The following is a 14,181-nucleotide window of genomic DNA, read 5'->3' on the forward strand; positions in this document are numbered from 1 at the left end:
GGTCACCCCGGCAATTCCCCCCTTAAGTGTACTCAGGTGTGTGCTTGAATGGGGACTGTGGGCCAGCAAGGTGACAAGAGGTGAGGGGACTGGAAAGATTATTGTGACAGCAGACACAAGTCCCCTGTGTCCCTGGGCTGGGGCTGTACTTTGTGTTCCCCAGGTAATGCAGCTTGGGGAACACCAGGGGCCTCCTGATTACAAAGGCAATTAAAAGTAAGATAGATAGTAGGGGTGATGTGCACCTCAGCAGTGCCTCAAGTCAGTGCAACTTCCTTGATGGCTAGTCTTTATGGAAAAGGATATGAAGCATCTGTTTTTTGTAACAGATTGTTTTGTTTGGTCTGACTGTCTGTTTACTATTATTAGTAGGCTGGTTTCTCTATAGTACAGGTTTGTCAGGGAGGAACTTATTTAAAAACACATTTCTTTGTCTGTCAAGGAGCTTTTACATGTATATCAGGGAAGGTGAAATTTATACTGTGCCAGGACTGGAAAAGCTGCTTGACAAAGAGAAGCAACCTAGTAAGGAAGATCTTGCTTAAAAAATGGTACTCAGGACCTGATCTATTTAATCTATTTTAGTAGTCCTATTAAATTCAGTTCGAATGTATTGAGAGTAAAACTCATTTGAATATAATGAGACTACTCAAAAAAAAAAAAAAAATTATTAGGCTTGATCTCCAGACCTGGAAGCAAAAGAGAAAGTCAACAGACACCACATGCAGTCCGTATTGAATCTACGTGCACATAAGCACACTCACTGGGTGTGTAAGCACACAAAGTACTGATGCTATGAATAAGTTCACTTTCTGAAATGCACTTTCTGCACTGTAGTATAATAGAGTAAGTTTTTCAAAAGCACTTACAGGAACTGCCCAACTCTCCTGGTTAGCCAGGGGCTGGCACCTACCCAAATTGCCGTGGTGTTTCTGAGTAGTCAATCCTTCCGTGCTATAGCTAAATGTACATCTGAGATCCTCTCCTAGGACTACAGGTGCTCTATCCGTTTACATACATACACTTATATAGCTTCATACTGCCAATTCCTCATGCTTCAGTCCTTACATAGACTTCTCTCATCCTCATGCGGTCCTGCCGCTTCCCCTGGGCAGTCAGCAAGGAGAGTGGCCAGAGCAGCCGTGCATTAGGCTCAGCTTCCACCCACGACCACCCACCCACATGACGGCACAACCTACCTTAACCTCTCCCTGTGATAATGGAGGTGTGTACATTACCATGAGGAAATGGGCATGTTCTCTGTCTTCTCCTGTATGTGTAGATCCTTAGATATTCTGTGCTAAAGATGCTGTATTCATATTCAAGTTAATCATGTCCATTTATTTAGGAAAACAAACTGTTTCCCAAATCAAAAACCAAAAACCCCTCTTTCAAAGAGAGCTCCAGATCTTTGAGGGGAAGTAAACATATCTAGAAGGAAGCTTTTTAAATTGAAAGACTTCTCTATCTAAAGGAGATGTGAAAAGCTATGCCCTTGCAGTTTCTAAAGCTGGTGGACTTAAATAGGAACTTAAAGAAATGTGCAAACTCTGTCACTGTTGTTCACCTCTGTGATATGATCTCCCAACTCAAGACTACTTACTGGATCACTGAACTGTCAGTGTGTTGTTGTATGATATGTTTTCATAATGCCCCACACTGCTGAAGTGAGCAGGGATATAGCAAAGATATATGGGTTTAAAATGGAATTCTAAAATTGCCTGAAATTCCTTCATACACAGAGTTTACTCTTTATATTTGAAAAATACTTGGAGTCTTTTAGCAATTATATTAGCTGGTAGCTGGAAAGCCACTTTCTTTAAAGATAAAAAAAATCTGATATAGGAAGCCTGTTTGGAGCCTAGTGCACATCTAATTATCTTTCTCAGTCTTAATTATTTAGCAAGTGCTAATAAACTGCACGTATCATGACACTCATGTTTAATAAGCATATAAATTTAATTGATTTTTTTCCTTCTCTTTGAAGACTAACAGACATGGAATTCAATCAAAAGGCAATGGCATTATAACTTCCAATATAACATCAGGTTTTAATAAGCCTCCTGTTTGCTGCACACATGTGCTTAAGACTGCCTGGAAACCAAATCAGCAGAGAAAAGGGATTACTTTAGATTACTCTGAAATGTGCATTGTTTGAAATGGCCTCTGGTGACCAGCTTTCATGAATGGCTGATTTTACTTGTGGGGCACGTCATCTGGCTCAATTATACCAGGCTCTTTTGTATGACAAGTGCACTTCTTGGCTGTGTTGAAATATGAAATTCTAAAACAAAGTAAATCAGATGGTGAGAAATAAATTTAAGTAACTGTATATTATTAGAAGTTTGTAACTTAGCAGCAGACACTCTTCTTACTGAAAAATATGAGTGAATTTTCTTTTAAAACTTTCACAGATTTGAAGTTAATATGAAAATATTATTTTAAATTTTCTTTAATGTTTTATTCAACTATATTAATGGCATTAAAATAAAAAAGACATATTTTCCTTTTCTCAGAGACAGATCATTTCTTCTACAGTTATGTATTTTTAAAATGTTATTGGAGTTTGTTGGTTTACTCTGACATATGAAGTGTTGGAAAGTTTTACCTACTAAGAATATCCCTTAACCTGTACAAAGTTATAAAAGTGGGTTAGCAAGTGTGCGTTATACTTTCAAGTCACTGCAGGCTTTTTCTTTCCCTGTCCGTAACCGTTTGCAAAATTACAATGTAAAAATGTAATATAAGGTTATGATTCTCCCTGCCTGCAATTACTTTAAATTATAGTTACTTTAAATTAATCTAGCCTGAGGCACTGATGATACATCATTATAATACAGAGATTACATTTAGAAGGTGAGCAGATAACTGATTGATTAGTAAAGTGTGTTGGAAATCCAATAGGTAATGATGAGATTAGACCCAGATAGGAAGTACATTCTTTGTGTTCACTGTAAATCCTATACTTTACAACTAAGATTAGCGGATTAACCTTTAAGAAGAGATGGTAGGTCTTGCTTTTTCCTGACTTCTGCTGTACTGTAAATGTGTTTCCCATGGCTGCAGGCTCGTTATTCCCACAGGAAACTGACCTGCACATTTACGCGGTCATGCCTGGTACCCTGAGATCACAGTGTTTGTCTTTTAAATACAAGATAGCAGTGTAAGATGCAAGAAGAGCATTACCTTTACTACACTTAAAACAGTCATCTGTCAACTGCTTTTTCCACTTAAGTGCTTCACTGTATGAGTGAACTTGAGAGTTGTTGTTGTTGTTGTAGAGTGTTACAACCCTCTAGTTGTCAAGGCAATATGATTTAAGGAGAGATTTAAGACTTCTGAACCGCTAGGTTGCTTTGGTAGAGATGAACATCTCGCCTCCCTGACCTTTTATTATGTAATTTCAATCTGTCTGCACAATCTTCATGAAATTACTAATCTCATGAAATTACTAATTTTGTTGCGTGTCTAACCACACAGCTGTTATGATTCATAGCATAGACTATGTGACACTTTAAGAGGTCTATCCACCCTTTGACATAAACATCAAACATTCACAGAGACTGTAAGTGTGTTGCTGAGAAAACCCCTTTCACTCCCTTTCACCTTGGAGTTTCCATGTATGCAAAATATTCTTGAGTACAGCAGCATTGCTAGGTGCACACGTTTCACTTTAAAGCAAAGAACTGAAAATGGTAGGCGTAAACCACTGAATCTGACCTTTGCAGGGGCACTGGTGAGTGAAGCCACCTCCAGTTAACATGATGTCAATGACAGCAATTTCTGGCACTACAGGCAGACTGGTACGTTTTTGAAATGCCGCTGACCAGGTGCCCACCAATGTGACCAACCTCCAAGGTCATATTGGAAATTACAAAATGCTGTCAATAGCAAATCCCTACTCTGCTTTTTATGAATGAAGAGAATTCTTCTTGGTTTACTTTGCCTTTCTACTTTTCTTATGGAGAGTCTGATTTTGAGGAAACAGAGAACACTCAGGTCATGTTCCTGTAAAAAACACTCAGCAAAAATAAAACTGTCAAGTCAGCAGGTCATAGGTAAAATACATAGGAAGGTAATGCTCTTCTGCTTGGGGTGAGGAAAGAAAGCTCATTTTCTTGTGGTGATTGATAGCTGAGATTTTGTTTGTTTGAGAGGTTTTATCCATTTCTTTATCAGAGAAACCTGTGAGAAGAAATTATCCAAGATGATCTTTTGCATAAAGGAAATGAGGCAACATATCACTTGCAATGACAAGGCCTTCTGCTTCTTTTCCATGCTTTTGATATATTTTTGTGCAAGTTCCTAGCACTTGTCAGCAAATCTCAAAAATGTCCTAAGTAGCAAAATGTTCATTTGTGGACTATATCTTAATGTCAATTTTTGGAGGCAGGGAAATCTAAGTACAGAGAAATAATCAGTAGGATACTGGATAGTAATGAGGAACAAAACACTTAACCAGAAAATTGCTACCACATTAGGAGATTCTTGATTTAGGATCCCTGCAGTACCTTACATTCTCAATTCACTGGGCACAGTTATTGCTAATATCAGGGGAACAGAAACCTGAATTCTGGTTCTCAAGCTGTTTCTTTTATTGGCCAGAGTTGATCCATCTTTGTTTCTAAGGAAAGGCCACTAGAACAGCAGGCCTTTACCTATGACTTTGGATGATGCGCTGTCCTTGCTGCTCAGGCTAGAAAGAAAACACCAGCACTTTGGTGCAGAGAAGACAAAGTTGTCTCCCCTTTGTTATCACTTGGTCATGAATTACTGATGTGGGGCAATGCATAGCCCATGGTATTGGAGACATATATATGTCCAGTATCCTTACTCATTATCCCCACATTTGATTTCAGATTTACAAACAAGAAAGAAACCTGTTCATGTAAACCAGATTCCCTATAGAAGGATATGTTGAAGCCACATTTGTAGAGTATTAAATATGAAGAAGTCCACACATCTTTAAAGCTTATCATGGAGTATACTTATGGATACTCAGTGCTCTGTTTCATAAACAAAGTGTATGATTCTGCACAGATTTTTATTGGTCAAACACAAAATGGCTCTTTAACATAGTAAACATAGTAAAAAATGTGGACATGAAAACAAAGTGGATTCTCAAAGGGAAAATGCTATTTTTTGAAAACTGGGTGTATTTTGTTGTGTTCCAAACTAAGCACTTTCAGCCAATGCACTGAAAAATCTTAAACATTTATTGGCCAAAATGAATATAAAATCTATGAATAATTTCAAAGCATACTATTCTATCTTTTGCTTTTCTTCCTAGTCACTGAAAGATATTCTCTTAAGAGACCTAGAAATAAAGTCCTCCTAGTTTTTATGCCACATCACACGAAGTGGCACTGTAGCCCTTCTTCACAGTGCCCTGCCAATGTAATTCAAGTTTCATGGGTAATTAACTCTCTATGCCAACAAGTCCTTGAACTGCTTGTTATAATACTAGCAGCACAGAAGCAACTAAAGATCCAAGTTTTCAGATTTTATTCCATGAAAGGTGAGTACAAAATATGAATTTGTGCTCCTGTGAAAAAAAAAAAGAATCACCGAAAGGAAAAATTACATCCAGATGAGGAAAAAGAGTTTCTTTGGATTTCTCTGGTTTCATTTATTTACTGACTACATTTCAGTTGTCATAGGTAAGTTCTCTAGGAAAAATATCCTTTAAATTTTCCGAACAGCATATACAGAAGTTATGATCAGCACTTGTTTACTTGGCTAGAGAAAAGCATTTTATACTACCGTCTTAATTTCTGAACACTGCACAAGATTTTAAGTTTACTTCCCCATGTGAATTTGAAAAGATCCCTTTTAGAATTTCTCCTGTCTTTGTCTATTTCTCAAGACAAATTACAGTGTCTGTAGGCGCACTTGTAGACTACCAGCCAGTATCCAACACAAACCTTGCAGCCTTGTCTTCCCTATCAAGCCTGTATTTTGACAGTTTTCTTTACTTCTTTTCCTTCTGAGAGTGGGAAACAGGTTGTAAAAGGACAAGTTGTCAAAGATCACCTTTTAATAAAGATATGTTGTATGCAAAATTGAAATAGTTATGAGCAACAAAAGGTGGCATTACTGTGCTCTTGTGCAAGAAGCATTCAATGAAACTTGGGTAATTAATTTTATATGTGTAGATCAGTCCTGATATTTTCCTTTATCCATCAAGGGAAAAAAATTAGAGTTGGAAAAGAAACCCTTCATGCTCTTTTTCCTAGAAAAGACTTGCCCAAGGTGGCCCTAACTTGCTAAAGCAAAAGGATTTTTTAAAACTAACTAGTGTAGCCCAAAGAGGGTGAAATGAAGAATACTTGTTAATGTTCGTTTGGATTAGTGTAAATTTTATTAGCACTGAGGTGTAATTGTCAGGAACTTGTAGTTTCATACTGTGAGGGATTATTCAAACATGTTGGTGCCAATGTTTGCTCAGTGCAGTCAGGATGACTGCACTTTCTGGGTCAACATTGTCTGAAAAAGTTTGCTGTACAGTACGACTGAGGTAAGAAACTAAACATTGAGTCTCACTTCATGTAGCCTTTGTGCTCTGTGAGGTGAGTCAAAGTTTTGCTATTTAAAGATCAGACATTTAGAGAAATTGTATTTCTGCTTTTGCACCAAGAGCATGTGGTGTCTGGTGTCTGTCAGAAGAAGGCTGACTTCTCCGGTAACCCTGATCTCTGGGGCTTTTGTCAGCTTTTATGTGACTTACAACAAATACAAGGAAATTGAACTATTTTTAAAAGTCAGTCCAGACTAATTACAGACTTCCAGTCTACTTACCTGAATGTTGTGCAATCACCGAAATGGTGTTTAACACTAAATGCTGATCCCCTGTATTGGCTTTGCAGTGCTGTAATGTCAGTTGGAGGCTGAACGGTTTGTTGCTGCAGAGACAATGAAAGACAAGATTTCTCTGCAACAGACACTTGGATTTTCCTTTTAAAGATGTTCACACTCTTCTGGTGTAATTACAGCCTGCCAGAGTGAGGAGCATGAAACTGTTTAGCTTGCGAAGCTTAAAATAAAAGGTGTATGTGAAAACAAGAACACGATCCTTTTTCTAGCAGTCCAGCACCAAGTCCCATCCCCTCCCTCTCCTGTGGCTTCTTCCCCTGAAATTTAGAGCACCTTCCTATTAGCGCAATTTTAGGTGAGTGATGGGGCCCTTTTTGTCTTCTGTGTTGCTCTCATTAAATATTTCTGCTTATTAATCTGTTTGTAGTTCATGTTGCATGTCTGAATATGAAGTCTCAGGTGTGGGTGCACAGATCTCCTCATGAATTATGCTCCAGTATAATTATATAATGTGCACCCCAGTTCCCATGCAGGCTTCCCCTCGGGCAGACCTCTTGAATGTTCTTGGGCTTGGGTGGTTTTCTGGGGATTTTTTATTGACCAATGTCACCATGCTTTATCCATAGTCCCAAAATAAAAACAGAAGGAAAGTATGTGGCAGGTCAATACCCTGGAGGGAGCCGGCATGACTCCGTGGTTTCTTTCCCACCCCTTTCCTTTTTGCCCCCAGATATCCCCTCCTTCCCTTGTGTAACAGGACGGGTTTGCAGAGCTTCAGCCAGTAATGCCAAAAATGTTAAAGTGTAAGTGGCTACCCATTCCCCCCTGGGCCAATCAGTCATTTTCAGTCACAGGTTTAAATCTGCTGCAGCAAAGCCAAGCCTCTGTGCTTGCATCAGGTCTTACAAAAGCAAGGCTGTTTGAGTGACAGGCACGGAGAGGGGGTTCTGATAACGTACTGAGCCGAGTCTGGAAGCGGAGTATCAAGGACAAGGCTGTGCCAGAGGTACTGTGCATTATGGATGAGGCACTCAGGTCCATCATTGATTGATTGAGGGACAGTTACGCTCTTTCACAATGCTGGGTAAGATCATCTGGACTGTCACTTAATATGAGCTTTCTTGTCAGTGGGAAGATGACTTTTCACGTAGTGATCCAATGCAGACTGCAAATGACAGCCGTGCTCTCCCCTCTGTTTTGTAAGGGTTTAGTTGGTCATGCAGGTGAGTTAACCTAAAATAGCTTTATCGCATGGCAGGTGCCATACGCTGGAATTAACTCTTATTCTCAGAATCTCAGACTGACTATAAATATTGGAAAAGCACCTGCATTTGATGATGTGAGATATAGGTCCTTTATCTCTAGCAGCCAAGGTGCCATTTAACTGCTGCGTAGGTATGGTATTAAATTAAGTAGGGGAGCTGGGGGGAATGCAAATTTTTTTACTCTTTTCTTTCAGGACAGAGAACGAAGCTGTAACGAACAGTTCTGGAGACTTTGAAGCACAGCCACAGTACTGAGGTCTTTGACTGACAAGCCTTCTGCTTTCTCCTTCTTACAGGGCTCCTCCTACAGATGTTCTGAACACGTCTGCATCCTGGCAATTTTTTACTGTGCCCAGGTACTGAATGTAAGGAACAAGCTACATAAAAAGAAGCATGGGGTGTAGGAGAAGGAGCACTGTGAGGAGTATACCAGAAGTCATGCCTTTACAAAATGCAGGCAGTGGCATGACTTCAAGCAAAAATTATTTGAGAAAGCGTAGTTGCAGAATGACCAAGCTTATTTTTAGAAAATGACAGAATAAAGCTCTTATTCAACAATATGGCTTATAATCATGTTAAATGGTATGTGTCAGGCTTGACTTCCCTAAGTGTTATCCTTTCACTGTGTGACTGGAAGTTTATTTATTGCTTGAACAGAATTTCTTTTCCTCCCTACAGGTCTTGAAAACTAGAGCTCAGGCACTTCTGGATCTGTCTTTTAATTGAAATACTGGAACTACTATGAAGTCTTCTTGGTTTGCACTCATCTTGGCAGTGCTCAGTACTGAACTGCTAACAAGTCACTGTTCCACCGTCAAGTCCCCGAGGTTCAGAGGACGTGTGCAGCAGGAGCGAAAAAATATCAGACCAAATATCATCCTTGTACTCACAGATGATCAAGATGTGGAGCTAGGTGAGAAATAATTGTTATTTGCTACTTCATTTCCTCACATGTCTTTCAGTAATTTCTGCCAAGCAGAAAGTACTTTAAATTCAGGGAAGGTACTGGTCCTGGAACAATATCAGAATGTGGGACAAGTTTGGAAAATGAGTTAACAAATATTATTTAATAGCATTCATCACATTTAATTACAGACTTTAGGAAATCTATGCTTATCAAAATCTGCCATGGAAGGTTTTAATCACCAGCATAGAAGGATTTAATAACACGTGCAAGGACATACAGGTAAAAAATTTGCATCAGAAGCCCTTTTTTACTTTGTGACTTTCTGTAGCATTTAAAAATTTGAGCCTTATGAGGCTAACCTTTCCTTCAATGCTGTATAGGTGAGTGTCTTGTCACATGCATATATGTCATCTGACATGTTTATGCACACATACAAACTGGTCTGGTTTCAGGATATAAGCTTAATATTTCTGTGAATTATTAAAGTGTTTAAAATCCATCTGCTTTAAAACTATGCTATATGTATAAAAATAGGATAGTTTTGCTTTCACAAGTATACTAAATATCTGAGCACAACCTGGACATACCAGCCAGAAGTGATTTTCACATATTTTTCTTAGGGTGGAAAAAGTTAAAACACTTGGATGATGTTCCAGGAGGCCTTTGAATGTTTTCCATTAAGTAAGTTAGAAAGATATTAATAGTAGTTATGCATATAACTGGTTTTTTGGTTCACTGCCCAAAGTGAAAAATGAAGGAGAGAAAGAGGATCATTTTAGGTTACCCCCAAGCAAATATTTTAGTTTTGGGGGTGGGAGGCAAGATCAAAAAGGTGAAAAATTGGCAAATCAATTTGAAATGAAATCTTTCTTAGTGTTTTTTAATGAAAGACATGTTTTTAATAAAAGTATAGTGAATTTCTAAACAAAGTGCCATATGACATTGAAAAATCAAAATGCTTCATTCCAGAAAACTTATAACAAAATAGTTCATTTGTTCTAAAATCACATACTTTCAGCCAGAAAGTTGTAGACAAAAAGTGGTCTAGATCTAAAAGCAATTCTTTAGCTGCTAGCATTTTTGTTTTTGTCATGATGCAATAATAATTTACACAGTCCTTCAGGGCTGTGAGAACATAATTAATAAACTACATTTTGTGACTGAGAGTTAATGCTTTTATGCAGCATAGCTCCAAGACCAGGCCTTTAGATCTGAGCATATCTTATCTTTTTTATTTCTCACTCTTTCAAATGTCTGCTCTGTTTAGCCATGCTGCATAATGAATGGCTGTTCCTGGCTCCATTTTTGGCCTAAAATACAGCTATTACAATAGGAATGCATTTCTTCTTGATAGAGTCGTTCTGAAAATTTCATTAAAAGGGTCAAGTCATGTCTTCTTTTTTGTGGTCCAAAAGAGCCTACTTTCTCCAGGGCACTGGAGAAGGTAGGTCAGCAGACACATGTCTCTGAACAATGTTACCTTCTTGCTGTCTTGAGAGGCTATGCAAGTGGTGAAAGAGGAGGAAGGACGTGGCAAGCCACTTTGTTCATATTGTGGAGCTCCTCTCTTTGAAAGCTGCTCTGGATGTTCACAGGGCACTCTGGCTCCTATTAGCAGGCAGCTGAGCAATAGCCTGGATGTGTATGCATTCCCACTGCCTTGAATAAAGACACAGGTTTCGCCTTTTCATAGATCATTTCACAGGAAACAGGATTCAGCCCCAAGACTTACTGTACTGCATTATTCACACTTCTGCTAATAAATCATTCTGCTTATTTGAAAAGTAAAGCCATACTGTTTTCCATGTGTGAATTATCCCCTCACCCTTCAGTGATTCCTGAGAAAAATCTTAAGTTTCCCAAAGGTCAATGGGAAGTAACACTTTCTGCCACAAACAGAATAAAACTTAGGCAGTGGTATCCAAAAAATCACAAGACTGGAAGTCTCTCAGTATGGATTATTTGCTATCGTATTCCCAGCATGAACATTTCTAAAAGCTGTTCTAAATGAATGATTTAACATAAAAGCATATAGGGTACGTTATAGACTTCAATCAGGGAGGATTTGTCTCCAGAGCATGTATGCGCATTGAACCAAAATATTCAGCTGCCTGAGTGCAAATGATATACAAGGGAGTTATCCAAAGTAAAATTTGCAAGATACAGGGAGCTTGCATTTAGTTAGTGCTCAAAGCATAGGAGTATGTGCATCTTCCTATCGATCTGCACCATCCCCCTGAGTTTTGCATTCTGAATGCAAAAAAGTTCAGCAAGGCTGCTGTCTCATTCAGCTTATCAGATAAAACCCACAAATTGCTCCACAACTCCAGTCAGTTCCTATCTATGCTGGGAGGAATGTGTCACAGAGGAAGGATATTACAGGTCAGCTGGTGGATGGCAACTTAAGCGGTGTGAAGCAGCCTGGCCCACGGTACTTGAAGAAACTCAGCAAACACCTGGGCCCAGAAGCTGGGAAATGACTGGTTAAATTGTGCTTCTGTGCACTTTCTTTCCCCCACCAGGATCTTGAGGGTAGAAAAATAACTGCCCAACACTGAGGCAAATGGGCATCTTGCTCAAGACAAAGCACAAGCTCCCAGAACCCAGAACTGCCCAGAACTACTGCCCCCCTGGAGACAACATACTGCTGCTCTTCAGGGCAGTGGCCCCAGCTCCCACTGGGGTCAGGTCTGTACTCTGATCAGGCATGTGTACAGGTATTTCCAACTTTTTGCTCGCTCTTTAGTCTCTTCCCCTGTCCTTCAGATTCTCTATCACTTGCACACATCAGTACCTCAAACCATGACCCCCCCCCAATCACTCTTGTAATCCTCACTTTAAATAATACCTTGCATAATGCCAGAAAGGAGTCAAAACTAATGACTACATTGGTAGGTTCAGTGTTTCTAACCCAGAGGCCTTTGAGATGTCAGAGAAGTGGGAAAAGGTTAAAAAAAAAAAAAAAAGAAAAGAGGGAAAATTCAATTTGAGACAATCACTTTTTTCTGTACTCTTGTTTACAGCCTAATGCACAACCCAGTGAAATCCATATAAACCATCCACTGAGTACAGCACTGGGTGAAGAGATCGCATCATCTGGATGTATCACATCAGGCATAATTTGCCTGGGTTGCTTTCCATCTTCACTAGAACTAAAGTACTAAAAAACATAAGCTGAAAAAATGGGGATATGTGCTGAGATCTGACAAAGTCCATCCCCTTCCTGGGGCTTTGCGTACAACCCATATAAAGACAAAGTGGCTCTAGCTGTTCCTTTGTAGAGATGCCCACCTGTGATACACCTGGATGAAAGTCCATAGCAACTTTAAGACTTGTTATGAAACCTTGGTTACCAAACATATTTCTTGATACATGAGAATAGACTGAGAAGTGACACTGAATTTCGTGCATGACAAAACTTGCTAACTTCTTGTGCAAAGTGGTTGTTCCCAGTTATCTGGTTCCCCTCAGGTTCTCCCCAATTGGTCATGTAGAGCGCGAGTGTCCTGCTGTCAAACAGTGCCTGAGTATGTGTGCCCTGAAGACTGTGGGCCAGATGGTAAAGAGCACAAGCTGTGAGGAGAGCTACAGAGAGCAAAGAATTATAATTTATATCAGCAAGTTTTATCTCCTACTTATGTTTTGTTTTCCAAATGCGGAAGTCTCACCTGCTTTGAAGTGCCTATTCCAGAATTTCCAGAGGGGCTAAATCTATTATCAGTGTCAGTAAGTGCATACCTGGAGGAAAAACTTACTCATAAACAGCAGGTTTGCAAGAGCAGAGGGCTGACCAAGCAGAGGAATGAGGAAGCGCTCTAACAGCTACTCATTTATAATGCATAGAGGCATGAAAGTGCACATCAGCTCTGCTGCTGTTACCATGCATTAGTGTACCTGAACAGTGCACTTTCCATCTGAGGACCTCGAAGCACCTTACAGCTGAGCTCTCAGCATTAAACTGTGACATTTCAAAACCAGGAGAGCTATGGCAAAAACAAAGCAAAACAAGAACTAAAAAGAAAAAGCCAGCCTGGGGTCCGAGATAAAGACGTGTAGAGTGAGGATGATCTCTCATTTGACTTTTACTTAACAACTCAGTGAAATGCTCCCACTCATACAAATGGAGACCTTTCGTGTTCACGGACCTCTCAGTTGCTCTCCTACTTCTCTGTATCTCTAAACTCATGTGTTTTTTCTGTATTGAGTTCAGGAAAGCACGAATGCAGATGTTCTGCATTTAGAAAAGAGAGGCTGTGAAAGAGGAAGGGTCCAAAATGATGGACACTTATATGCAGGGTTTTAAAAGTATCATTGAAGACACAGACATTGGCACTGCCCCAGGAAATGCTGAAGAGCTAAATGCCTCTTCCTTTTTTTAATCAAACAATTTTGATGCAAAAAATTTCATAGTCAGCACTGACTCTTTAGCCCCAAAACAAAACAGAGCATGCTTAATTTTAACTAGTAAAATAAATTGTAAGATTTTACTGCTTACACCTAAAGTTGAGCGTCCTTGGCAGTTTTGTGGTTTTACAGACATGTCTTTCATGTTTAAAAAAATTATTTTTTTAAATTTGATTTTCAAGTGACCCAAACAAAACCACCAAGAAAAACTCTTATTGCATCAGTGGAATCTATGAATTTAAATTTAAGCCCATTGCTGTCAACTGTGTGGAATTAATTGTAAAAACAAAGGGAAAAAAACCAAAGTAGAATTCCAGAAACCTCTTCTTTGCCACCAAAATTGTGTATTACAATTCACAAACTTGCTTCCTGGACACATAGTGCCATATCCACGGTTCACCCTCACCCTTCAATCCCTGCTCTGTTGGATAACAGAAAGAGCAAAGTTTGACAGCTGTCAGCAAATACTGACAGACCCTATCAGGAGCTGCTCAGTCTTTCTGCAGTCTGAAATCTGCAAGGCCTGCCTGTCTCACCTTGTTGTTCATGAAGATGTTTTGAAGGATGCAAAAAATGTCTTTGTTCTTTAAACAGGATCAGTACAGTTTCTTGAGAAAGGTGCTGAATTTTGCCAGTATTTTTTGCATGCAGATTCATCCCCAAAAGCTGATTTTGAGCATAGTGCTTCAGTATGGGAGCCAGACATGCTGATCCTGTGTCCAGAGAAACTTCCCTCTAGAAAAAATTGTTACTGAATTGTCTCTCTATTCTCCTCTATCTCTCCCTCCCTCC

At 39.3% G+C, this 14,181-nt stretch overlaps 1 protein-coding gene across 7 annotated transcripts in view; it reads left to right on the forward strand.

The window, feature by feature from the left end:
• The window catches only part of SULF1 (sulfatase 1), a 125,746-nt gene that overhangs the window by 52,291 nt on the left and 59,274 nt on the right, over positions 1 to 14,181 (forward strand). For 5 of the 7 annotated variants that reach the window (XM_075023415.1, XM_075023418.1, XM_075023417.1 and 2 more), the window contains 2 exons: positions 8,375 to 8,434; positions 8,757 to 8,991. In XM_075023415.1, coding sequence (XP_074879516.1) covers positions 8,820 to 8,991 — 172 coding nt within the window. In that variant the 5' untranslated portion in view covers positions 8,375 to 8,434; positions 8,757 to 8,819. Of the gene's footprint in view, positions 1 to 8,374; positions 8,435 to 8,756; positions 8,992 to 14,181 lie in introns of those variants that run through there. The other 2 variants (XM_075023416.1, XM_075023425.1) reach the window with 2 other exon arrangements.

The sequence above is a fragment of the Buteo buteo genome, chromosome 3 (assembly GCF_964188355.1).
Source record: "Buteo buteo chromosome 3, bButBut1.hap1.1, whole genome shotgun sequence".
Lineage (NCBI taxonomy): Eukaryota > Metazoa > Chordata > Aves > Accipitriformes > Accipitridae > Buteo > Buteo buteo.